Source organism: Cetorhinus maximus, chromosome 28, assembly GCF_964194155.1.
Source record: "Cetorhinus maximus chromosome 28, sCetMax3.hap1.1, whole genome shotgun sequence".
Classification (NCBI taxonomy): Eukaryota; Metazoa; Chordata; class Chondrichthyes; order Lamniformes; family Cetorhinidae; genus Cetorhinus; species Cetorhinus maximus.
Genome location: NC_135906.1, coordinates 9,839,755 through 9,864,348, shown reverse-complemented (window position 1 = coordinate 9,864,348; position 24,594 = coordinate 9,839,755). Strand labels below are relative to the sequence as shown.

At 46.2% G+C, this 24,594-nt stretch overlaps 1 protein-coding gene across 1 annotated transcript; it reads left to right on the top strand.

Moving 5' to 3' along the window:
* Positions 1-3,592: 3,592 nt before the first annotated feature.
* On the top strand, positions 3,593-22,069 carry asf1bb (anti-silencing function 1Bb histone chaperone). The gene is made up of 4 exons (XM_078531175.1): positions 3,593-3,933; positions 4,244-4,359; positions 8,591-8,767; positions 20,943-22,069. Exons 1-4 carry the CDS (start codon positions 3,825-3,827, stop codon positions 21,144-21,146), a joined length of 606 nt encoding a protein of 201 aa, XP_078387301.1. The 5' UTR covers positions 3,593-3,824; the 3' UTR covers positions 21,147-22,069.
* The last annotated feature ends 2,525 nt before the right edge of the window (positions 22,070-24,594 follow it).

The window sequence follows — 24,594 nt, the reverse complement described above, 5'->3', positions numbered from 1 at the left end:
CGCCCAGTTTGGGTTCCTCCAGGACCAGTCAGCTCCTGACCTCATTACAGCCTTGGTTCAAACATGGACAAAAGAACTGAACTCCTGAGGTGAGGTGAGAGTGACTGCCCTTGACATCAAGGCAGCATTTGACAGACTGTGGCATCAAGGAGCCCTAGCAAAACTGGAGTCAATGGGAATCATGGGGAAAATTCTCCACTGGTTGGAGTCATACCTAGCACAAAGGAAGATGGTTGTGGTTATTGGAGGTCAGTCATCTCAGCTCCAGGACAGCTTTCCAACAAGAGATTGTGTGACAAGTAGGGGAGTCAGGAGGTGAGTTACTCACTGCAAGATTACTAGCCTCTGACCTGCTCTTGTAGCCACAGTTTTTATATGGCTAGTCCAATCAGTTTCTGGTCAATTGTAATCCCCAGGATGTTGATAGTGGGGGAATCTGCAATGGTAATGCCATTTAATATCAAGGGGTGATGGTTGGATCCTCTCTTGTTGGAGATGGTCATTGCCTGGCACTTGTGTGGCGTGAATTGCCACTTGTCAGCCCAAGCCTGGATATTGTCCAGGTCTTGCTGCATTTGGACATGAACTGCTTCAGTATTTGAGGAGTCGCGAATGGTGCTGAACATTGTGCAATCATCAGCAAACATCCCCACTTCTGACCTTATGATGAAGGAAGGTCATTGATGAAGCAGCTAAAGATAGCTGGGCCTAGGACACTAATCTGAGGAATTCCTGCAGTGATGTCCTGGAACTGAGCCGATTGACCTCCAACCATCTTCCTTTGTGCTCGGCATGACTCCAACCAGTAGGGAGCTTTCCCCCTGATTCCCATTGACTCCAGTTTTACTAGGGCTCCTTAAGAACGTTCACCCCTTCAAGCCTGCCCTGCCATTCAATAAGATCAACATATCAGTCCTCAACTCCTCTTTTATGCCAACTCCTCATAGCCCTCAACTCCCCAATATTTCAAAAATCAGCGATCTAGCCTCCACAACTCTCTGGGGTAGAGAATTCCAGATTTTCACTATGCTCAGAGTGGAAATTCCTTTGCAGCTCAGTTTTAAATGAGTATCTCCTTATTCTGTAACTATGGCTTTGACATTATACTCAGTCAAATGCGGCCTTGATGTCAAGGGCAGTCACTCTCACCTCACCTCTTGAGTTCAGCTCTTTTGTCCATGTTTGAACCAAGGCTGTAAGGAAATCAGGAGGTGAGTGGCTCCAGCAGAGCAAGTTGTTGCTAAGCAAGTGCCATTTGATAGCACTGTTGATGACCCCTTCCATCACTTTACTGGTGATGAAGAGTAGACTGATGGGGCGGTAATTGGCCGGGGCGGACTTGTCCCACCCCCCTCCCCAACCCCACACCCACCTATCCCGCCCTCATCCCCCAAATCCCTTCACACCCCACCTACCCCGCCCTCACCCCCCAAACCCTTCCCCCCCCCACCCACACCCTTCCCCGCCCCCACCCACCCACCCCCTTCCCCACCTAACCCCTTCACCCCACCAACCCTCACCTCGCCACCTAACCCCTTCACCTTCACCCCACCAACCTTCACCTCACCACCTAACCACTTCACCCCCCAACCTACCCCCTTCATCCCCCCACCCTTCACCTCCCGACCCTTCACCTACCCCCTTCACCCCTCCACCTACCCCCTTTACCACCCCTCCACCTACCCCCTTTACCCCCACCCCACCTCCACCTACCCTTTACCCCCACCCCACCTCCACCTACCCCCTTTACCCCCACCCCATCTCCACCTACCCCCTTTACCCCCACCCCACCTCCACCTCCACCTACCCCCTTTACCCCCACCCCACCTCCACCTACCCCCTTTACCCCCATCCCACCTCACCTCCACCCTTTGAACACCCCCACCTCCACCTACCGCCTTTGAACCCCCCTACATCCACCTCCACCTACCGCCTTTGAACCCCCCTACCTCCACCTCCACCTACCGCCTTTGAACCCCCCTACCTCCACCTCCACCTACCGCCTTTGAACCCCCCTACCTCCACCTCCACCTACCGCCTTTGAACCCCCCTACCTCCACCTACCGCCTTTGAACCCCCCTACCTCCACCTACCGCCTTTGAACCGCCCTACCTCCACCTACCGCCTTTGAACCCCCCTACCTCCACCTACCGCCTTTGAACCCCCCTACCTCCACCTACCGCCTTTGAACCCCCCTACCTCCACCTACCCCCTTCACCCCCACCATACCTCCACCTACCCCCTTTGAACCCCCCTACCTCCACCTACCCCCTTTACCCCCACCCCACCTCACCTCCACCTACCCCCTTTACCCCCACCCCACCTCACCTCCACCTACCCCCTTTACCCCCACCCCACCTCCACCTACCCCCTTTACCCCACCCACCTCACCTCACCTACCCCCTTTACCCCCACCCCACCTCACCTCCACCTACCCCCTTTACCCCCACCCCACCCCACCTACCCCCTTTACCCCCACCCCACCCCCACCTACCCCCTTTACCCCCACCCCCACCTACCCCCTTTACCCCCCCCCTACCCCCTTTACCCTTTACCCACCCCCCACCTACCCCCTTTACCCCCACCCCCACCTACCCCCTTTACCCCCCACCTCCACCTACCCCCTTTACCCCCACCCCACCTACCCCCTTTACCCCCACCCCCACCTACCCCCTTTACCCCCACCCCCACCTACCCCCTTTACCCCCACCCCCACCTACCCCCTTTACCCCCACCCCCACCTACCCCCTTTACCCCCACCCCCACCTACCCCCACCCCCACCTACCCCCTTTACCCCACCTACCCCCTTTACCCCCACCCCCACCTACCCCCTTTACCCCCACCCCCACCTACCCCCTTTACCCCCACCTACCCCCTTTACCCCCACCCCCACCTACCCCCTTTACCCCCACCCCCACCTACCCCCTTTACCCCCACCTACCCCCTTTACCCCCACCCCCACCTACCCCCTTTACCCCCACCCCCACCTACCCCCTTTACCCCCACCCCCACCTACCCCCTTTACCCCCACCCCCACCTACCCCCTTTACCCCCACCCCCACCTACCCCCTTTACCCCCACCCCACCTACCCCCTTTACCCCCACCCCCACCTACCCCCTTTACCCCCACCCCCACCTACCCCCTTTACCCCCACCCCCACCTACCCCCTTTACCCCCACCTACCCCCTTTACCCCACCCCCACCTACCCCCTTTACCCCCACCCCACCTACCCCCTTTACCCCCACCTCCACCTACCCCCTTTACCCCACCTCCACCTACCCCCTTTACCCCCTCCTCCACCTACCCCCTTTACCCCCACCTCCACCTACCCCCTTTACCAACTACCCTTTACCTCTTTAGCCCATTTCTCTCCTCTATGCCCCTCCCCTTTCCCTCTCTCTCCCCGCCTCTCAGCATCTGAATCCATTTTGGCGCCGTTGTTCGGCGAGCTGATTGGTCAGACTCGAGCCCGATGGCCGGCTGTTTATAAATAAAGTTGATCTTTGGTGGGGGGGGGGGGGTGCCGGACAAGCTCTCGCGAGAGTGAGTGCGGCTATAAAGAACGGGGGAGGGGCGGAGCGGCGCGCAGTGTCAGTGAGCGCGTGAGGGGGGGGAAACCGGAGCGGCGGCGGGAGCGGGAGGAGGAAGAAGAAAAAGAAGAAGAAGAAGAAAAAGAAGAAGAAGCAGCGAACAACAAACAGGAGAAGAGGAGCCCCGGGTCGTCAAGCGGGCTCATCCACCCTTTTCTTTCTCTTCCCTCCCCTCCCCCTTCACCCCCCCCCCCCCCCCATCCCTACCCCATCACCCCGTCCGGGTCCGCCATGGCCAAAGTGCAGGTGTTGAACGTGGTGGTCCTGGACAACCCGTCACCGTTCAATAACCCCTTCCAGTTCGAGATCACCTTCGAGTGCATCGAGGACCTGCCGGACGGTGAGTGGGGAGAGGTAAGGGGGAGGGGGGAGCGCGCGGGCCGGCCGCGAGCGGTGGGGTTGTGGGCGGGGCCGCGTGGGGGGGCGGGGCGGATCGCGGCCGCTCGTTTGTCTCTGATTGGTGGGTTGGTTGTTTTTTTTATCAATGGAGCTGTCAATCATGGGCTCTGGCGCGCGCGCGCTCTGCCAGCTTCCCCGGGCGGGCGCTTTTTTTCTTCCTCTTGATATTTGCGGGGGGGGGGGGGGGGGGTTACTTTCAAGTTGCATCTTTTATTTTATTGATTTTATTTTTTTTTTGTTGTTCCTTTCAGATCTAGAATGGAAGATCATTTACGTGGGCTCCGCAGAAAGCGAGGAGCACGACCAGGTGCTGGACTCGGTGCTGGTGGGACCCGTCCCCGCTGGCCGGCACATGTTCGTCTTTCAGGTAAGGGCTTTATTTTAGGGAGGAGGGGTAGGTTAGAAATAGCCCAGTGGCCTGTGATGGCCCGATGGGCACTTTGCACAGCCCCGAGCGGCAATATCAGAAGTGCACCGCCCCCTCCTTCCGTGGGAAGGTGCTCTTTTAGGCGCGCATTCTGCTTAAGACACTAGGGCATTTTTTTTTATTCACTAGGTCTGTGGAGAAAGAGTTAAGGGTTTCGAGCCCCATATGACTCTTTTTGTTTTGAAAATCTGAGTTTTTCCAGCACTTTCCTTTTTTTTTTATTTCGGATCTGCCGCATCGACGGTACTTTTGTTCCCGTTATTTACTGACTTTGTGTGCTTGCAGGTTGAATGCTCCATTTATTTTTTGCACTTTCCCTTCTATTCAAGTTGAGATGGTGCCCTTGGATTCCTTGTGTTATTTCTGAATGGCCTGTGCGCCGCAAAGCAAGGTGTGCACTCAGGATTGGATGTGTTGGCTACATGGCACTTTTTTGGGTGATTGCAGCCAGCGGGATTGAATGATGGCGCAGCTCCTGGGGAGGTTGCTGTCTGATAGAACAGAGTTTTGACGGGTGGAACTGCAGGAATGTGAGTCGCATTAGACTCAACCGTTAACTCTGTTTCTCTCTCCACGGATGTTGCCAGTCATGCTGAGCCTTTTTGAGCACTTTGTTAGTTTAGAATTGTAGGTTGTTGGTATCTGGTCTGCACTCCATTAGTTACTTGAGGCTGGCCTCTATCTGGTTTCCTGTATTAATTCATCAAGCAGTAAGATCAGTTACAGTAGCTTGTGGCCCCTACCTCTGAGAAACTTCTGATGTGTTTGAATGGAATATTGGGTAAAATACACTGATAATTCTGCAGCTAATGTATTGTGTGTAGGTGACTAGATGTGCAATGATTGATCTAAGCTTTTGAGTGTTTGAATGATTTAGTTGATGTTTGAATGATTTAGTTGATTACCTGTACACTTGTGTTGTCCCAGCAGCACAATTGTCATTTACAGCACTTCTCTGATCAGAAGTGGGCACAGTTAATGTAGTGCACTTTGGAGGTAGGATAAACTAATTAATTAGCTTTAAACTAATCAAGAGTCTAATGAGGAGTTATTGTTCTCGTGGCTTGTCACAGGTCAGGGCTGGATTGTAGGGTAATTGTAAGATGCGTCATTAATAACTCACCAGTTAGTAGCCCTTGCTCTTTATTGATGTGTATACTAGCTTGGTGTAGGCTGCTATGACCACAGCTGCTGCGCAAACCAAATCCCAGATGGAAATTTGGCTTATGGGTCATAACTTTTTTTGCATTCTGAAAACCGAGAAGATGGCGTACTGATCTCAGCAGTAAGAGGTCCAGTACTTTTGGGCTTTTAAAAGTAAAAGTTTTATTAACAAAAATAAAAAGCTTAAGCGTACAAAATTATAGATATTCTTGCAAAACATTCCCCAAAACTCTACTTGGTCAAACCTGCAAGTAAACCCCTTCCAGGCAACCCTCCCTTATAGATTTCTACTATGAAATCCAGTAGTAATACACAAAGCAAACTGCTGTAGCTTCAATAAAGGTCTACCCCAGGACCTTTACACTCTCCACTCTGCTGTGGAATCCACTTCAGAATAAAACTGCTTGCTGCAGTCCAAGATTTTTCTGGCTTGATAGATGGGTGGCTTAAACTGCATCCTGTCCCAGCCCAGAGCTCCAGCCATCTCTAGCTCACAGCTATATCCATCTATCCAATCTTTGGATAGCTTCATCTAAACTTTGATATTTTATGACCAAATTTCTACATGTGGCACTAGTGAGCGGCAGTGTTGCTTTGGGTGTTTGAGGTGCAACCTGTCAGCCAACCTTGTTTTTCTTCTTGCTTTGAAGGCTGTATCCAGTGGGGTGCCACAGAGACTCGGTCGGTCCTTAACGTTTTGTGGTAAATATCAAAGATTTAAATGGAATCTTGCCCCCTATGTTTAAGTTTGCAGATGATACAAAAGCTGGTCATGAAGAAAATGTCGTAGACTGCAGGAAGATATCAATAGGCTAGTCGGGTGGGTAGAATGGTCACTGCATTACAAGAAGGATGCGATACACTAGCGAAGGTACAGGGGAAATTTGAAGTTGCTGCAGTGGAGACTTAGCTGAGGAAGATTGGATAGGCTGGGGTTGTTTTTCTTTGGTGCTTTAATTGAGCGGCCTGGATAGTGGATAGAAGGACCTTTATTTTTGGTTAGCAGAGAGGTCAATAATCAGGTGGCATAGATTTTAAAGTAACTGACAAAAGTAGAAAAGAGTTGAGAAATGTTTTCACCCAGAGGGTGGTGGGATCTGGAACTCGGACTGTCTGAAACAATGGTAGAGGCAGGAACCCTCATCTGTTTCTAAATGGCATTGAGTCAAAGCTTAAAGAACTTTGTGTCTTGGGCTCTAATCTTGTATAGACATCCACCTTAAAGGATTGTCTAAGATGTCTCAAGAAATGTGACGAGCTCAATAAAGTAGAATTGTCAAAAGTCCAGAATTGTTTGATTTTCCCAGTTTTGCACAGTGGATTGTCTCATCAATTCTGCAAACCCAGTAGCTACTGATTTGATCTTCTGTTGCCTGGAAGTTTGGGGAGGAAGAAACGTTTGTTCAGTGATGAATGCTGCTGTCCAGTAGTGCCATCAACACTCCCAGATTGACATGCGCACTGCAGCTGCTGTATAACTGCTGTACAAGCTAGATGTAGAGTGCAGTTTTCTTCAGTGTGTCTTTTACAATAGGTTCTGAAAAACATCCTAGAACATTCTATTTTATTGCTTCAGCAATGTGCATTTTAAAAACAAGTGAACCTCTTTGCAACTTAATCTCAATCATTGAAAGCTTGATGCACTTTCATCTTTGAACATTTCACTCTGAATAAGTATTTCATGAGCAGTGTTGTCAGCAGAGGTGAAAGGGTATTTGTACTGGAGTATCAGTTCAGCTGTAATTTCAGTGCAATAGTATGTTCTGTAAATGTGGGATCTGATGTTGTAATCTTGCCATGTACTCCCAGTCGCCTTCCAGCTTTAAAAAAAATCCTACATTTTAAAGTGGCTGTGAAGACTTGAACACTTGCTATTTCTTTTATCCAATGGGGCATTGCATTTTTCTCTTTCCATTATAAATTCCTTTATCCACATTTATAATGAAACTGCCTTTGTAAAATTGCCCTCAATTACAGCCTCCAGTCAGTGGCACTGCTTTAACACTTCTGTGTCATCCAGATTCTCCCTGTACTGTCATTGGCTTTAAGACTCAAAAGTGCAGCTTAGGAGAAGGCTATTCAGCCCATAGCCTCCGCTGGCTCTTTCTTTCAAAGAGCAATCTTCTTAGTCCTGCTGTTTCTCCATATCGTTATAATTATATCTCATATTTATAAAATTTCCCCTTTGAAAGCTACTATTAAATAATTCCACTAGCCTATAAGGCAGTGCAAATTCCAACAACTCTGGACATTTTCCTCATGTTGGCTCTGGTTTTGTCAAGCACCTTTTAAACCTGTCCCCTTATCTTTCCTCATTGGTAGATGCAGCATCTTGGTTATTTATAGGGCAGGCAGTTCAAATGTGACTCTTGAAGCTTCTACCCAGAAGGCAGGCCTTGGACACCGAACAGCCTCCCAGTATTGACCCCAGTATTGGCCTATTTCCTTTCTGAATCGGTTGTCCCAGGCAGTGGTGGAATTGGAAAGACAAAGCTGACGTTCTGCCTGCTTAAAGATTTGGATGCTAAAGCTTCAGCTGGAGGATGTTGGGTTCATATCCTGACGATGTGATTGGGAACCTTCAAACGTAGCTTGTAATTGGAAATTTTTGTTTAAGCCCAGAATTGTTTTGAGGATGGGCTAGCGTTAGGAGGCCATAACCTGAAAAGGTGAGAATGTGGACAGAACTGTGTTGCTTCAGTTTATGGAGGCTGGAGACTGCAGGAATCAAGAGAATTCATTTGACTTTGCCCCCTAATGTGCTACACAAAAGATGATTTGACAAGACAATGAATTATTGTGGCTTTCTGCCGAGGAAATGTAAGTTTCACTGTAGAAGATATGACTGGGGTTTGGGTTGTTAAGGACTGGTCTTGGATGACTGGGTATCGTGCTGGGCTTGTCTTTACATGATATGGTTTTCTTATGGGCTTTATGCTTGAGTTACACAGTATTTATGTAGATTTCTGAATTGTACAGATCTCATGGTCCTCCTTTAATATTCTAGGCTGATGCCCCAAATGCAAGTCTCATCCCAGATGCAGATGCAGTTGGTGTGACAGTGGTGCTGATCACTTGCACATACAGAGATCAGGAGTTCATTCGAGTAGGGTATTACGTGAATAATGAATACACGGATCCTGAATTAAAGGAGAACCCACCAATGAAACCCGACTATGCCAAGGTAAGCTTTACACAAGATGCAGTGGTCTTTTACACAAGTAGGGAGGAAGTTGGTGCAGGAAAACGCTCAACCTAAGTGTTGCTAACAAATATTAGTGGTTTAGCTGCCTTGCAAAGCTGCCTCACTATCCTGAGTACATTTGGTCTATTAGTGAGATCTACAATAATGTCGCTTGCCAGCATCCATGCTGTACCTTCATCTTAGATCAGTGTCCTGTGGTTCTTGACCCTTCTGGCAATGGAACAGTTTCTCTAGCTACTGTCTAGAACAGTACTTCCCCAAATTATTTTCCAGTGTGACCCATTTTTCACATTAGAAATTAATGTGATCCCAGATGTCAGCAAAAACAACAGTAATAAAGCAACATGATAACATTTCAGAATATAGTTAGCTTGCTTACTATGGATCAACTTTTGCATCATAAATATGAATATTTGTTTTAGTACATAAAACATTAACATTTTTATAAGTTTGCTTAAGCCAAGCTCTCCATATTTCCCAGTGAAAGAAGACTCTGAAGCCCCTCTCCCTCCCACCACACCCAGTAATCAGGCCCTATTTTTCTCTCTTCCAAACCCCCCCACTCACCGCAACACCATGCACAGTAATCAGTCCCTCTTCCTCCATTACCCTCACCATCTTTAGTATAGTTCCTGGTGCCTGTGAAGCAGAGTTGCCAGCCCATGTTACAGAGCCTGTACAATAGGAGCAGCAACACAGTAAAGTTTGAAGCTGCCACTCACCTTCCTGGCTCAGCTGCACAGCCTCCCAGGTCACGGATATTCACCATGTTGCCTTGGTGGTCACGACCCCAAACACTATCTCTCTAACCCCCGTCAGGGATTGTGGCCCAAAGTTTGGGAACCCCTGCCCTAAGTTTTCCTCTATTGACATTTGATCCACTTGTCCCATCTCATTCCTTAGAACCAGATCCAGCAATGCCGCCACCTCATTGGGCTAGAAATATACTGATCAAGAAAATTCTTCTGAACACAATTCAAAAACTCTTAATCCCTCTCTGCCCTTGTACTTTGACACTTGTCTAATTACCCTGCAAATTTGCTCTTCTATCTTCTGCATTGGTTAGTGACCCATAGAATACAGCCAATAGTTTCTTAATTCTAGCCAGATTCTGTCATTGACCCCTCTAGGACATCCTCTCTTCAGCACTGTAATATTCTCCTCGATCAATGCTGTAGCCCTCCTCCTTTCTTAACTTTTTATGATTCCATAGTGAAGTATACGCCACAGAAAGAGGCCACTTGGTCCATCGTGTCTGCACCAGCTGAACAACAAGCCACTCAGCATAATCCCGCTTTCCAGCATTTGGTCTGTAGCCCTGCAGGTTATGGCACTTAAGGTGCATATCCAGGCACCTTTTGTAAATGAGTCGAGGGTTCAGACCTGTACAGCCCTTTGGGTGAAAAAATGTTATCTCCCCTTAAATCTACCAATCACTTTAAATCTATGCCACCCTAGTCACTGACCTCTCCGCTAAAGTAAATAGGCCCTTCCCATCCTCTTTATCCAGGCCCCTCAATTTTGTACATCTCAATTAAATCTTCCCTCAGCTTCCTCTGTTCCAAGGAGAAACAAACCCCAGGCTAATCCAATCTTTCCTCATAGTTAGTTTTCCAGTCCTGGCAACATCCTTGTAAATCTCCTATGTGCCCTCTAATTCAATTACATCCTTTCTGTAATGAGGTGGCCAGAACTGCACAGTACTCAAATTGTGGCCTAATTAATGTTTTATATAGTTTCAGCATAACCTCTCTGCTCTTGTATTCTATGCTTTGGCTAATAATTGAAAGGATTCCGTGTGCTGCCTTAGCCACCTTATCGATCTGTCCTGCTACCTTCAAGGATCTGTGGATGCTCACTCCAAGGTCCCTCACTTCCTCTACACCTCTGGTAACCTCCCATTTATTATGTATTCCTTTGCCTATCTTTCCTGAAAACCTGTATCCAGGATTGTTTAGTACTTGAGTCATGCCCCTTGAGTCCAGTCTCCTTTATTGCCATGATATTCCCACGTGGCTATCTGCACCTGCAGTTCACCAACCTTGATTATTAAATTTTTTAGTGTAACAGTACATGTGTGTGAGCACATTATTTGCATCCCTCTTCTGATCCTAGCTACAGGCTAGGTACATCCCAATGAGAAAGAGACAAGGCAACCTAAGCCAGGGCTCCTTGGATGATATGGGAGATGGAGAATATGATGAAATGGAGGGTGTGATGCATGTCAGGTGAATTCTTCAATTGAGCAAATTGAATAAGTTGACAGTTGAAGAGAAAAATAAGACTGGCATTAAGGGAGAATGAAAATAGAACGATAGTTAACAAAGTGTAAATCAAATCTTTGACCAGCATGTAAATATTAAGGGGTTGGGTGGGCACTTGAAGGACAAAGGGTAATGTATGCTTGAAGATTCAGGACAAGGCTCGAATACTTGAGTGCTTTGTGTGAACATACAAATTAGGAGCAGAAGTAGGCCACTCAGCCCTTCAATCCTGGCCCACCATTCAATAAGATCATGGCCGATCTGATTTCAACCTCCATTCCCCATTCCTGCCTACCCTGAAAGCCTTTTTCCCCCTTGCATATGATAAATCTGTCTACCTCTGCCTTAAAAATAGCAAGGACTCTGCTTCCACCACCTTTTGAGGAAGAGTTCCAAAGACTCTCAAACCATGGGGGGAACATAAGTTCTCCTCATCTGTCCTGAATAGGCGCCCCCTTATTTTTAAACAGTGGCCCCAGTACTAGATCCTCCCACAAGAGGAAACATTCTCTCTATCCACTCTCAAGACCCCTCAAGGTCTTTCATGCTTCAATCATTATATTCATATCAGTGTCTAAGGAAGAGAGTGCTAACAAAATATTGGCAGAAGCAGCATTGTTGAAGGTTATGGATGGGGTGAAATTTGATGCAGTGAATAAGTTGCCTGTTCTAGATGGCTTGCCTCCTGGATTGCTACAGGAAGTGGGATGCAGATAGCTAGCCATAATCTTCCAGTCTCTCCTAGATATGGGAGATGTCAGGATTGGAAAGTGGCAAAGCAAATGTAGCTTTCTTAAAGGGTACAGGGAAATTCCTAGTAACTACAGGTTGGTCAGCTTAACATAGTAAGTGAGGTTTGAAAAACAATCAACAAAAAAAAATTGACAGGCTTGAGTTAATTAAGAACTGTCACATTCATAAAAGGCAGATCATGTTTGACTGATCTAATTGAATTTTTGGAAGTAACAGCAAAGGCTGATGAAGGAAATGCAGTGGCTGTTCATCTGTGGATTTTAAGAAAATGTTTGATAAAGTACCCACAAAAGATTGCTTAACAAAATTGAACCTAATGTAATGGTAGCTTGTGTCAGCTTGGGTAAGGATTGAAAGAGTTGTAAATGTTGTTTTGAGACTGGTGGATTGGAGGCAGTGATGTTCCCCAAGGTTCAGTGCTAGACCAGTGCTTTTATGTAGATGTCCTGGGTGTTGGAATACAGTAAAATTTCAATTTTGGTAATTCCAAACTTGGGAGGTGTGGCAATGGTGGTACCCATTGACTGTAACAGGACATAGTTCTGCTTGCAGAATGGCCAGACAAGTGACAGATGGAATACAGAAGTGAGGTGATGCATCTTGGCAGAAGGAATTGGGACAAGCAATGTAAACTAAATGACACAGTTCACCCAAGCAGAGGGACCTGGGGGTTTGCATGCATAGATCTTTGAAGGTAGCAAAATAAAGCTCTGGTTAGGCCACAACTGGAGTATTCATCCAGTTTTGATCACTACTTCAGTAAGGATGTGAGGGTGTAGTGGAGATTTACCAGATGATGCCAGTAATGAGGGAATTTATTTACAAGGTTGGGTTGGCAAATCTGGGGTTGATCTCCTTTTGAATCAAAGGAAATCTGATAGTGGTGTACAAGATTATGGCAGGTTTAGATCAAGTAGACAAAGAAAAGCTGTACCCAGAAGCTGACAATTCAAGGACTAGGGGGAAGATTTAAGCATTTGGGCGAGAGATGGCGGAATGTGAAAAGCACCTGTTGCAAAATAAGAGGATGGTAGAAGCAGAGACTATCAATGATTTCAAAAGAAAATTGGATGAGTGCTTGAGGGAAATAAACTTGCAGGGCTACAGGTATAGAGTGTCAAAATGGGACTGGCTGGATTGCTCTGGAGAGCTGGCATGGACTCCCTTGAAGAATGTTCTCTGCCTCAAATAGTATGGCAAAACATGGCTCTGGATAAAGTAATTTATTCAAACCTTTCTATGTGCTTGGTGAGGTGTTAATTTAGCACTAAGTCTAGGTGAAGGAAAGTCTTTCCCTACTAAAGCTTAATGATGATTCAACAGAAGCTCTTGTATCTATCTCCATGTGATCCTAATGCCTACGATTTCTCAACCTTGTCAATGAACTGTCCTGATTCCTGATGTCATTACACTGGCTTACCCCAAGTCCCAGCTGACCCTTATTGTTCCATCTTACACTGTCCATAAACACAAGTCCATCTAAAACTCTTGCTGTCTGTGTCCTAACACTTGAGTCCAGTGCACCCATCAACCCTGTATTTGCTGACCTTCACTGGTTCCTGGTATGTGCAAAATATTAAATCATCCAAATTTCAGGTCTTGTGGCAGCAAAGAGTCAGCATTTGTTATTACTTCCCACCTGGTTCTGACCCCCACTTCAGGATTTGGTGTACATAGATGAATATGGAAATCCTGAAGTTGTGGCCTGTCATTCACCGCTTACCATAGACCATGCTTTAGACTGCCACTGCCCCCCTCCCCCATAACTGGTGATTGGTGATCAATTAATCTAGCAAACATCCTCCTTCCACTCTAATCATTATTGGAAACTCCATAGTTAATCCTTACTCAGAGGCATAACTAGGTTTCAAACAGTGATCTGGGTAACTACTGAATTGAAAAATGTTGACTGATTAAATTTGACTAATTACTAGATTGTTCACAGTATTTGAACTTCTACCGTAACCTCAGGAGTTTGTCCCAATCTTATTACACCAAAAATTTTTCCAAGCGGATTGATTATTAATGTTTTCACTTCCTGGTTTCTTTCTGAAACTGCTTTAATGTGATTGGCTGTTTAGACTGCTTAATGTCACTACAGCTCAGTGCTAGAAATCTCCATTAAACAATGCTACAATCTGTTGGACCTCAAGAATTCTTATCAATTGATCTGTGCAAAATTCTTTGCCCCTGGCCTCACTGTCCCTTTGCCACTGTTTATTTACTAAATGCAAATCACTGAGCAAAGTGATGGCCTTCTCACTTGCTGAGTTAAAGGTGATTAGTCCACCACTTTGTAGAGGAGACACTCCTAGGTAATATGCATCATTGTCTCCCCACAAGTGCATAAGGGGTTTGTACTGAGGCCCCTGTGGTAGAGCTTGGCTGCAAAGGGGTCCTGGCATGTCCTGAACCTGTTCCTAGTCAGGACCACACTTAGAGTGGTGGCTCAGAGCCTGCTATTTGACAGGTGGGGTTTGTCACAGGAACTTAGTGACTTCCTGTTACCCATTCCTTGATTTTGAAAGCTATCTGATGGTAGTTCTTGCTCAGTGAAGGTTGCTTCATATGGGTTGCTGAGATGGAAACATCAGTGAGTGAGGTGCAATGTGGATGGTTTCATCAAGCTGTTGCAGCCCCAGTTGATGATCATACTGGACAAGTCAGACCCCAGAGTGAAACCTGGCTTGATAGATCCTAAAAAAAATTTTAAACCATGGAGGAAAGTTATTGAACAATTCAGTCTGCTGATGAACTTTTAATGCAGAATAAAACCTTTTAACAAACAAGAAAAATAAACTATTACACAACACGGGTTTGGAAAAATCTCAATACAAACACAAGATGGTTCAAATCGCACTAAATCACACTCTTCCTTTTACCCCAGCAATATCCCTATAGACACAAAACAACTTCAGAAAGATACAATTTACAGTATCGATCTTGTACTCTTAACATTCAGGGTAAGTGTGAGGAGCATGAGTATGAACTACACTCCAAAGTAAATGCGACCCAAGCAGATTCCATGGATTTCTCAAACCCCCACACATTTGTCACACTGAGCCAATGAGTCTCATTAATTGTCACAAGGGTTCCCCAGTCTCCACATTTTGAAGAACTCTCCCTGGAGTTCTTTACAAAAGTCATTCCCGCTTGGACAACTTCAAGAATCTACCTCCAGGGTTTCAATCTCGCCTTCTGAGATTCCCTTTCCCCTGGACCTCTGAATATAATCAAGCTTCGCCTTTCAAGCACACTGAGATCTTCAGCTGTGCCAAGCAGAACACCACTGCTCTAAAGGGCCCCCAAGGCCCAAAGTATGGAGTCACCAATTTTCAGCTGCATCCTCTGATCTTCAGGGCTTCTGTCAAGCCATTTCACTTCAAGTCTGCTCCCTGCAGCTCTCTTTAATTTGGAGCCTATTTCTCTGTTCCTTCCTTTCAGCTTCTCTGTTTCTGATTTCTGTCCTTGTCCCTTACCTGAAACTGTTCCCTGGGGCCTGTTTCTGATCCCTATCTTTGTCCCTGCCAGGGACCACCACCTGGGATCTGTGTCCTGTTCCCTGGGACACCTTTAGCACAATGGTGTTCTGGTTCAGGTCACCTGATCTGCAGTTTTGCACCACTTCACCTTGCTTCCTTTTCTTCTGTGCAGGGCTGTTTCCCAGCCTGAAGGACATAAAAAAACACTATCTGCTCATGGGCGGTCATTCCCAATCGACACATGCAAGTCTTGAGGGAGCTAGAATAGAGGGGTATTGATCAGAGAATCCCAGTTTATCAGCACTGCATTCAGTTGAATGTCCACAAGATTGGGCTAGGCCATTTCTAATTGTTGGGAAAGGAGTTCCAGGATTTTGATCGAGCAAAAGTGAAGGAATGGCAATATCGTTCCGAGTCAGGATGGTGTGTTACTTGGAGGGGAAATTGCAAGTAGTGTTGTTGTGCACCTGCTGCCCTTGTCCTTCTAGGTGGTAGAAGTCGTGGGTTTGGAAGTTGCTGATGAGTTGTTGCAATGTGTCTTGTAGATGGGTAACCACTGCTGCCAATGTGTGGATGGTGGAGGGAATGAACTGGGCTGCCTTGTCCTGGATTATGTCAAGCTTGAGTTCTGTTAGAGCTGCACTTATCTGGGCAAGTGGAGATTATTCTGCCACATTCCTGACTTGTGCCTTGTAAATGGTGGACAAGCTTTGGGGAGTCAGGAATTGAGCTAATTGCTGAAGAATTCCCAGCCTCTGACTGTGCTTGTAGCTTCCGAATTTATATGGCTAGTCCAGTTCTGCTTCTGGCCAATGGTAACCCCCCAGGATGTCAATAGTGGGGGAATTCAGCGATGGTAATACCATTGAATGTCATGGGGATATGGTTAGATTCTCTCTCGTTGGAGATGGTCATTGCCTGTCATTTGACTGGCACAGATGTTGCCTCTCCTTGTCCCAAGCCTGAATGTTGCCCAGGTCTTGTGCATATGGGCATGGACTGCTTCAGTTTGAGGAGTTGAATGGTTCTGAACATGTGCAATCGTCAGTGAACGCTCCAGCTTCTGACCTTTTTATGGAGGGAAGGTCATTGAAGCAGCTGAAGATGGCTTGGCTACTACCCTACTATGGACACTACCCTAAGGAACTCCTGCAGTGATATCCTGGGACTATGATGATGACCTCCAGCAAACACAGCCGTCTTGCTTTGTGCTAGACATGACTGATTGCTGGGAGTGTTTCCCCCTTAATCCCAATGACTCCAGTTTTGCTAGGGCTCCTTGATGCCATATTTAGTCAAATGCTACCTTGATGTCAAGGGCTCTCTCTCTCCCCTCTCTCTCTCTCTCTCTCTCCCCTCTCTCTCTCCTCTCTCCCCTCTCTCTCTCTCTCCCCTCTCTCTCTCTCTCTCTCTCTCTCTCTCTCTCTCCCTCTCTCTCTCTCTCTCTCTCTCCCCTCTCTCTCTCTCTCTCTCCCCTCTCTCTCTCCCTCTCTCCCATCCATGTTTGGACCAAGGATGTAATGAGTCAGGAGTGGAGTGGCCCTGGCAGAACCCAAACTGAGTATGTGACTGCCTTTTCCAGGCTGGTGCATTTTGCCACTGACTAAATTACAGGCTTTGGGTGTTAAGTGTTGGGACGTAGCACTCCATTCATTACATACGGTATAGGTTAGCTGCAGAGTAAACTTTGAAGCTTTTAACATGCAATGTTCCATGGATCCATCCTGATGATTTGACACTGACCATCATGTAACATCAAATGATAAATGGAATTGAGGTATTTAATTCTGTTTATGTGGACCCAAGACAGTCTGCTGCTAACTTGATGTTTGTAGTACAGTACCCACCACACAGGAATGAGCACAGCCACTATATATCAGGGTTGTCTCCAGTTATAATATCAAAGCATTGATGGATGATTAATTTGTTTTGCTTTAGCTTATTGTTATGATCAGTTTAGTGACTAACATTTAAAGAAATCTGAAGACCTCATCATTATCAATGGAACTACACTACACTTTCACATTTTTACATTTACCCTTTCTTTAATCCTCTCTTAACTGTGGTGGCCTCATTCCCTTGCTCTGGTTACTTTTCCTACTACTACTCCACTTACTTTCTTGCAATAAGGCAGAAGCCTATTGTAGATTATCCACTCGCTTCAAACTAGGCAGCCTTTCAGCTTCTGTTCCTCTAGGTTCAAACTGAGATAATGCCTCAACTGCCTTCACTGTGGTCAGTGATGAAGTGAGACCTGAACTGTAAGTAGAGTAAAATGCTGCCATTTATTTTGGTTAACTTCTGAGTTGCAAACCACATGAGGTCCACTCTGCAGCTAATTCTCAGCTAAACATCCAGATAAACTGAAACCAGAGAACCTCCCAAGCTCCTCCATCTCCATAACAACATAGCCTGGGCTATACTCAAACTGACCTTTACATTAATTATCCCTCTTACAATTTCCCTTTTGATCTGATGAAGTAAATGAGTTTTGCAACCTTTCAAGAGTTTACTAAATGCTTTTTAAACTAATTTAGCTCTACCACCCAAAACACACACGTCCCTCTGGATTGCCCTTACTGCAAGGATTAGAGACATGTTTCCAGCTCTTTGTAAAACGGCATGTAGAACTCTTTCATGTCCAAACTAAATTAACAAATTGGGGGACAAATTAAAAGGCAGCCCCTTAAAGGGGAACTGTAAAAACAAAAGACAAAATTTAAAGGAAACTTACCAACATTAACTCAATGTGATTAAGGGGGTCGATAAAACACCCCAGTGTCCACCGAGCACGGAAGGCCTCGACGTTGCCAGCAGATACTGCATGCTCCCTCTCCAGGGACACCCAGCTGCGAACATAGCCATGGAAAAAGGGCAGACAGCCGGGTCAGATGACCCCCTTGATCACCCGCTGCCTGGACCTGTTGATGGCCAACTGGCCAGGCACAGGAGCAGGTTCACGGGATCCTCCTTCCTCCCAACTCTTTCTCTCCCCCCTGCACCAGGTGCCTGTAGATCAGGAGTGTGGGACTGAAGTGCAAAAAAGACACAGGCAAAAGATTTTTCAAGAAACAAAAAAGGGGGTGCAGCCTACAACAACTAACATGTGGTCCACAGACTCCACAAGGCTGCAAAAAAAAAATCATCTTGGGAGTCTGTGATCCAACACATCCTACAATTGTATGTGACTGCTGCATGCAACACCCTCCACCCCAGGTCCCTGATGGAAAGTGGGAGGACAACGCAGTAGATGGCCTCCCACTGAGAACCCCTGCTACCGAATGGCAACAAGGCATGCCAGGGTGTGCCTGGGCAGCGGGCAAGGAAGAAGGGTGTGCAGCAGCCCTTACAGGAAACCCCTCTGCACCATGCTAAAGGCTATTTCCACGAGGCAACTCTGGTTGGGGTGCTCCAGCTCCCGAGGGAGGGTTTGGGGCCAGTGTGGAATTCTGTCCAAACTGGTATGCTCAGGCAGAAGTCCACCATGCCACCTCGAGACCCAGAATGACTTTGGGGCCGAGCATGACTGCGAGCTGGATGTCTACCGACACGTGACGCGTCAACTCCTGTGGAATCATCCAGCCCACTCCACCCAGCATGTCCCTGATCCTAGTCACCCTGGCACCCACAGCCCTCCTCTCTGACTAGAGCCGCTACTCCTGACGGTGGAGAGCTGCAGCGCAAGGCAACCATGTTCCAGACTTTGATCAGCTCCCGGTAAAAGACAGACAACACCTGCAAGGAGCCACAAAGGCCCTTCGGGTCTACGAACAGGAGCCCCACGTCACTATTCAGGCCGTGCACCTGGCGGGAAAAAATACGTCGCCAGGGCACGTCATCTCGGAGGGGGCTCGACGTTAAGGTATCGCTGCAGGGCCTGAAGGCGGAAAGTTGCCACCTGGGTGTATAGGCACACCAGTGCCTCACCGCCCTTTCAAAGTGGGAGACTCGGAACCTCGGCAGCGACCCAGTGCAGCCTTTTGTCCCAGACGAAATTGATGAGCGTTCTCTGGATTTTGTCACAATCCAGGGGAGGGGTCAAAGTGACCAGCCAATAGCACAATATGGTGGCAATCAGCTGGTTTACGACCAGCACTCTGAGCAGTCCTGTCCAGTGCTGCAGGCGAGTGGTGACTTTGGCCTCCAGCTCCTGCCAGTTCACCAGCCAGGATTCCTCAGCAGGGCAGAGGTGGATCCTCAGGTGGAGGAGACTGGTCCTGCTCCAGGTGAAAGGCCTGAGCTCCTTGGGTCCATCTGCCACCGACCAACCAGGAGTCCAGAACACTTGTCCCTGTTGATCCTGGCAGAGTAGACCTGGCACCCTTACATCCTTGGCAGGTCAGCCGGGTCAGTGAATGTGAGGAGCGTCATCAGCATAAGCAGAGGGGACCACCCCGATGCCTGGCCTGTGCAGAACTAATCCTGACAACCTCCTCAGCAAGAGGTGCAGGAAAGGCTCCACGCGCAGATAGAATACAATTGGGCAGCCCTGGCGTACTCCTCTCCCAGAGCAAAGGGACCTGCTATCCTTAACAGGACACTCTGCGGCAGTGTATAGAAGTCCGATCCAGGGCGATGAAATGTCCTGAAACCAAATGCTAAATAGCAGGTAGACTTGCACTTAAAATAAGGTAAGCAAGAAATAGGCTCCAAGCTTGCTTTAATTGCATTTATCCCATTTTCTATAGTTAATAGTTTTAGTATCTAAACTTTAATTCCTAAAACACATGAACCATGAATTAGATATTCACAACATTATAAAGTAAAGACTTCAGCGACATAGGCTAGCTCTTTTGGAGGAACACTTTCTTTTAACAAGATTAAGTTGAGGCAATGCACCTCATGGATGATGACGACCAGATAATCTGTTTTAATAGTGTGTTTGCAAGAAGTTAACCAAGACACACCTTGTCAAATTGATTCATCTGAATCTAAATTATTGTGCATTCATTCAAAATTAGAATGGTACTTTCTCCTCCATCCTCTCAATATATTCCACCTCCTAACAACTCACTGTAAAGTTTTCCTCATGTTACCTTTTGGTTCCTTTGCTAATCACTTTAAATTGATGTCCTTCTAAAGCTTTTGCATGCTTTTGAAAGTGCAGTGCCCAGGAGTGGACGCAACACTTTATTGTGCTCTTCTGCTCTTAAATTAATGCATTAAATAAATTGCACCATGGGAGCTTTCACATCCACTTGAGGGCAGGCAAGTCCTCGTTTTAATGTGCCACCTGAAAGACACCATCTCCAACTGCACTAGTGTTAATCTAGATTTTTGTGCTTAAAACTCTGATGTGCCCATAGCGTAACGTGCTATTGGAAAGGTGAGAACTACTGCAATCCATGTTTCCTTCCTGACTGTCTGTAATCAATAGGTTTTTGAGAGGAAGATGTTTTAGTTTTAATCCCATGTAGACAATTTGAATAGCCAGTAGCAAGCTTTTCATGGTTTAAATTAAGAGGATTTTGTTCTCACTCCTCATTCACTGCCTTTGTTTCAGAAAGACCCGTTTATCATTCTCAACTGGATTCAAATCCAGGTCTCCTATAATTTGCTGTGCTATCCAATTCCTTTCATCTCTTACCTGATCATGAATGTGACCTGGGTGTGTCTCATAATCCGCAATTAATTTTATCCATTTCTTCCTTTTAGCTCCAACGAAATATTTTGGCCTCTAATCCAAGGGTTACCAGGTTCCACATCAACTGGGAGGGTACCAGTGAAAAAATGGAAGATATTGAAAATGTTGATCCATGTTCGAATGCAATGCTTCCTCCCACCTGTACACCCCTGAAGGGACTTGGAGCAGGAGGTGCCCTGAGCATAGTTCCAGAGAACTCTATGGACTGCATGTGAAGCCTACTGGTGAAGAGGATTCAAGTGGATAAAATATGTTCTTTTGTATCAGGGTTTGCTAGCTTTTGGAGTTGTTAATTCAATGGAGTATTTAAGTCAAACTTCAATACCCCAGAAGATGGCATTAAATCTGCAGGGGTAGGGGAGTGGCAAGGGTAGGAGGCCAAGATGTTGCCATTCATGGCACTGGGCCACAGCAGTTGCAGTGTATGTGACTGCCAGACACATTGATCTACATTCAGCTGGGTTGCTTTTGCCCAAATGGGAGCAATAATGCTTTTTACTGGTAAACATTCTGGAATTGCAAAGCCAGTTGGTGCCTATTGTAAATTAGTCAGAAGTGAGTGTTGAACTACAGAATGTATTTGTAGTTGTTTTTTTTCTATGTAGTAAGTCCAAGAACATTTTGCGGGGAAGGGGGGTGAACAAACCCTGTTTGTCTTGAATTTTTTTTTTGTTCAAGGCCTCTTCAAAATAACCCCAAGAACTGGTCACTTCCAGAACTTCAATTGGCAGTTATGGCCAATAGTAAGCCCACTAACGTTGTGGCCTCAGCAACAACTTTTGGTTCCCCTGGAAGTTAAAGCTGCAAATTCGCCAGTTTAACATGCCATATATCCAGCAAATGCTACAGTATAATCCAAGCTGGAAGTTTAATCCTTCATGAACCTCAGCTGCCCGGCATAATTGTCTTCAGAAGTTTAATGAAAAAATTTTGTAACTTTTAATATTAGTACTTTGTAAATCGTGATCCAGACTTACCTGCACTCATGTGGGAGAGGTTGATTAAAAGGTTGAAATCTCAAAACATAAGCTTTATAAAGCAGCATTGTGATTTTGAAAACTGCGGCAATTTTTATAAATGTTAGCAATGTAGAGTTGTACTGTCTTGCTTTGTCTGAATAAAAGCACTTGTAAATGCAGCAGAGTACTTTTGTAACCATTGAAACTTAGGATCATTTTAATAAGATGTGGGGGGTGTTGCTGGGAGTGAAGGCTGGTTCTTTCCCCTACTTGTACTTCAATTGTGTTCCTTAACTTGGTGATGGATGCTTCTGTTCAGGTGAAGCAAATCAGAAATTGATGGACCTTTTTCTCCCTTAGAGGAAAAGAGCCCATAACAGTCTTTAGTGCAAATTTGATCAGTGAACTTGAGGGGGAAGGTTGATGTTCTAGCTATTTGTATCCTTGCCAACCAATGAAATTGGTGCAAATTTTTTCACTAGCTGTCCAACTGGGCAGGCCTACTGTACAATAAATAGCTGGCCAAGCAAAAGAGGGCACAGTATTTGGAGAATTCCTTTTAATGACATTTGAAAGCTGGAGACAGTAATATTGGGCATTTAATTTATTATTCCAAAATATCCTAACACCAAATGAACACTTCTTACATAGAAGTTCCTGGGAGTTGAGCATTGCTTATCCAAAGGCATCAATGATACCATGCCTTTAGGTAGCTGAAATTCTTGTTGAATTTTTGCTTGGCATCTTTAGCTTTCATAATTAACCTTAGCAAGAGTGGGTGTTTTGCCATTCTCAGGCCTCCATGTCCTTGTCAATATCCTATGTTGCCTGTGCTTTCATTCACCAATCTTTTTATATTTCCTCAATTTGGCTTTCTCCATATTGGAGACCCAACACCGATTAGTTGACTGTTTTGCAGACATCTTCATTCAGTCCACAGTCAGCTGTGGCTCAGTTCATAGCACCCTCGCCTTTGAATCAGAGGGTTATGGGTTCATGTCCCACTCCTGGAAACCAAGAACTGTGATTGTACTCGAAAGAGTTGCAATCTGTGACTGTTGATAACTCGCAAGAGTTTCATGTCATTTAAATTTGTCACCCACTCTGACCTCACTGTCCTTTTTAATGAGGCTCAAGGTACAGCACTTTTTTCAGGCATTTAACAACCTTCCATTCTTGATGTGTTCTTAAAATCCAGATTATAACCTCTGCTTTGGGGTGGCAGCTGTTGATTCTATTTTGATTTATACCTCTGGACCTATCTTTTAAAGAATCTTGGAATAATACTGCACAGGAAGAGGCCATTTAGCCCACTAAGCTTGTACAAGCTCTTTCAAATGCCAATCCAGTTAGTTCCACTCTGCTTTTGCCATTTTTTCAGGTATTTACTCAGTTTCCTTTTGAAGGCTAATTCTCACACCAAATGACTGTATATTTTAAAATGGACACATTTCCAGGATTTCCTAATTGAGTCATCCTGGGTGGGGTGACTTTGAATGGATGTGCCTAGACAGCACTCCTTTGTGAAATTCACACCTGCCATTTTTTAATTAATTCATGGGATGCAGAGATCGCTGGTTAGGCCAGCATTTATTGCCCATCTCTAATTGCCCTTGAAGGTGGTGAGCTGTTGTCTTGAACTGCAGCAGTTCATGTGGAGTAGGTCCGCCCACCCTGCTGTTAGGGAGGGAGTTCCAGGATTGTGACCTCGTGACAGCGAAGGAATAGTGATATTTCCAAGTCAGGATGGTGAGTGGCTTGGAGGGGAACTTCCAGGTGGTGATTTCCCATGTGTATCTGCTGCCCTTGTCCTAGATGGCAGTGGTCATGGATTTAGAAGGTGCTATCTTAAGGAATCTTAGTGAGTTTCAGCAGTGCATCTTGTAGATGGTACATACTGCTGCCACTGTTCATCAGTGGTGGAGGGAGTGGGATGTTTGTCGAAGGGACGCAAATCAAGTGGGCTGCTTTGTCCTGGATGGTGTCATGTTTTAATATTGTTGGACCTGCACTCATCCAGGTAAGTGGAGAATATTCCATCATACTCCTGACTTGTACCTTGTAGATGGTGGACAACCTTTGGGGGTCATGAGGTGAGTTGCTCCCTGCAGGATTCCCACTTTACCTGTTCTTGTAGCCACAGTATTCATATGGCTAGTCCAGCTCAGTTTCTGGTCAATCGTGACCTCCAGAATGTTGATAGTGGGGGATTCAGTAGTGGTAATGCCATTGAATGTCAAGGGGCAATGGTTAGATTCTCTTTTGTTGGAGATGGTCATTGCCTGGCATTTGTGTGGTGCAAATGTTACTTGCCACATGTCAGCCCGAGCCTGGATGTTGTGCAGGTTTTGCTGCATTTGGACATGGACTGCTTCAGTATCTGAGGAATTGTGAATGGTGCTGAACTTTGTGCAATCATCAGGGAACATCCCCACTTCTGACCTCATGATGGAAGTTCCAAGTTCACTCCAAGGATGGAATCGATGGACTTCTAAACTCTGTCTTCAGGTTTGTGGTCAAATATAAGAGAGCTGACAAGACCAGTTGACCACAAGTGTGAAAGACCACCATCTATCTCCTATCGTGTAGTGATGTCTTTGGACTTCCGGCTACAACACTGGAATCGACCTGGCTATGTGGAAAATTGCCCAGGTATGTCCTGTACACACAAAGCAGGACAAGTCCAACCCAGCCAATTACCACC

Excerpts from the sequence above, each read along its gene's own strand:
- asf1bb (XM_078531175.1), top strand. The coding sequence starts at position 3,825 with ATGGCCAAAGTGCAGGTGTTGAACGTGGTGGTCCTGGACAACCCGTCA. Across the intron at positions 3,934-4,243 it reads CATCGAGGACCTGCCGGACG|ATCTAGAATGGAAGATCATT; the intron begins GTGAGTGGGGAG and ends TGTTCCTTTCAG. Across the intron at positions 4,360-8,590 it reads GGCACATGTTCGTCTTTCAG|GCTGATGCCCCAAATGCAAG; the intron begins GTAAGGGCTTTA and ends TTAATATTCTAG.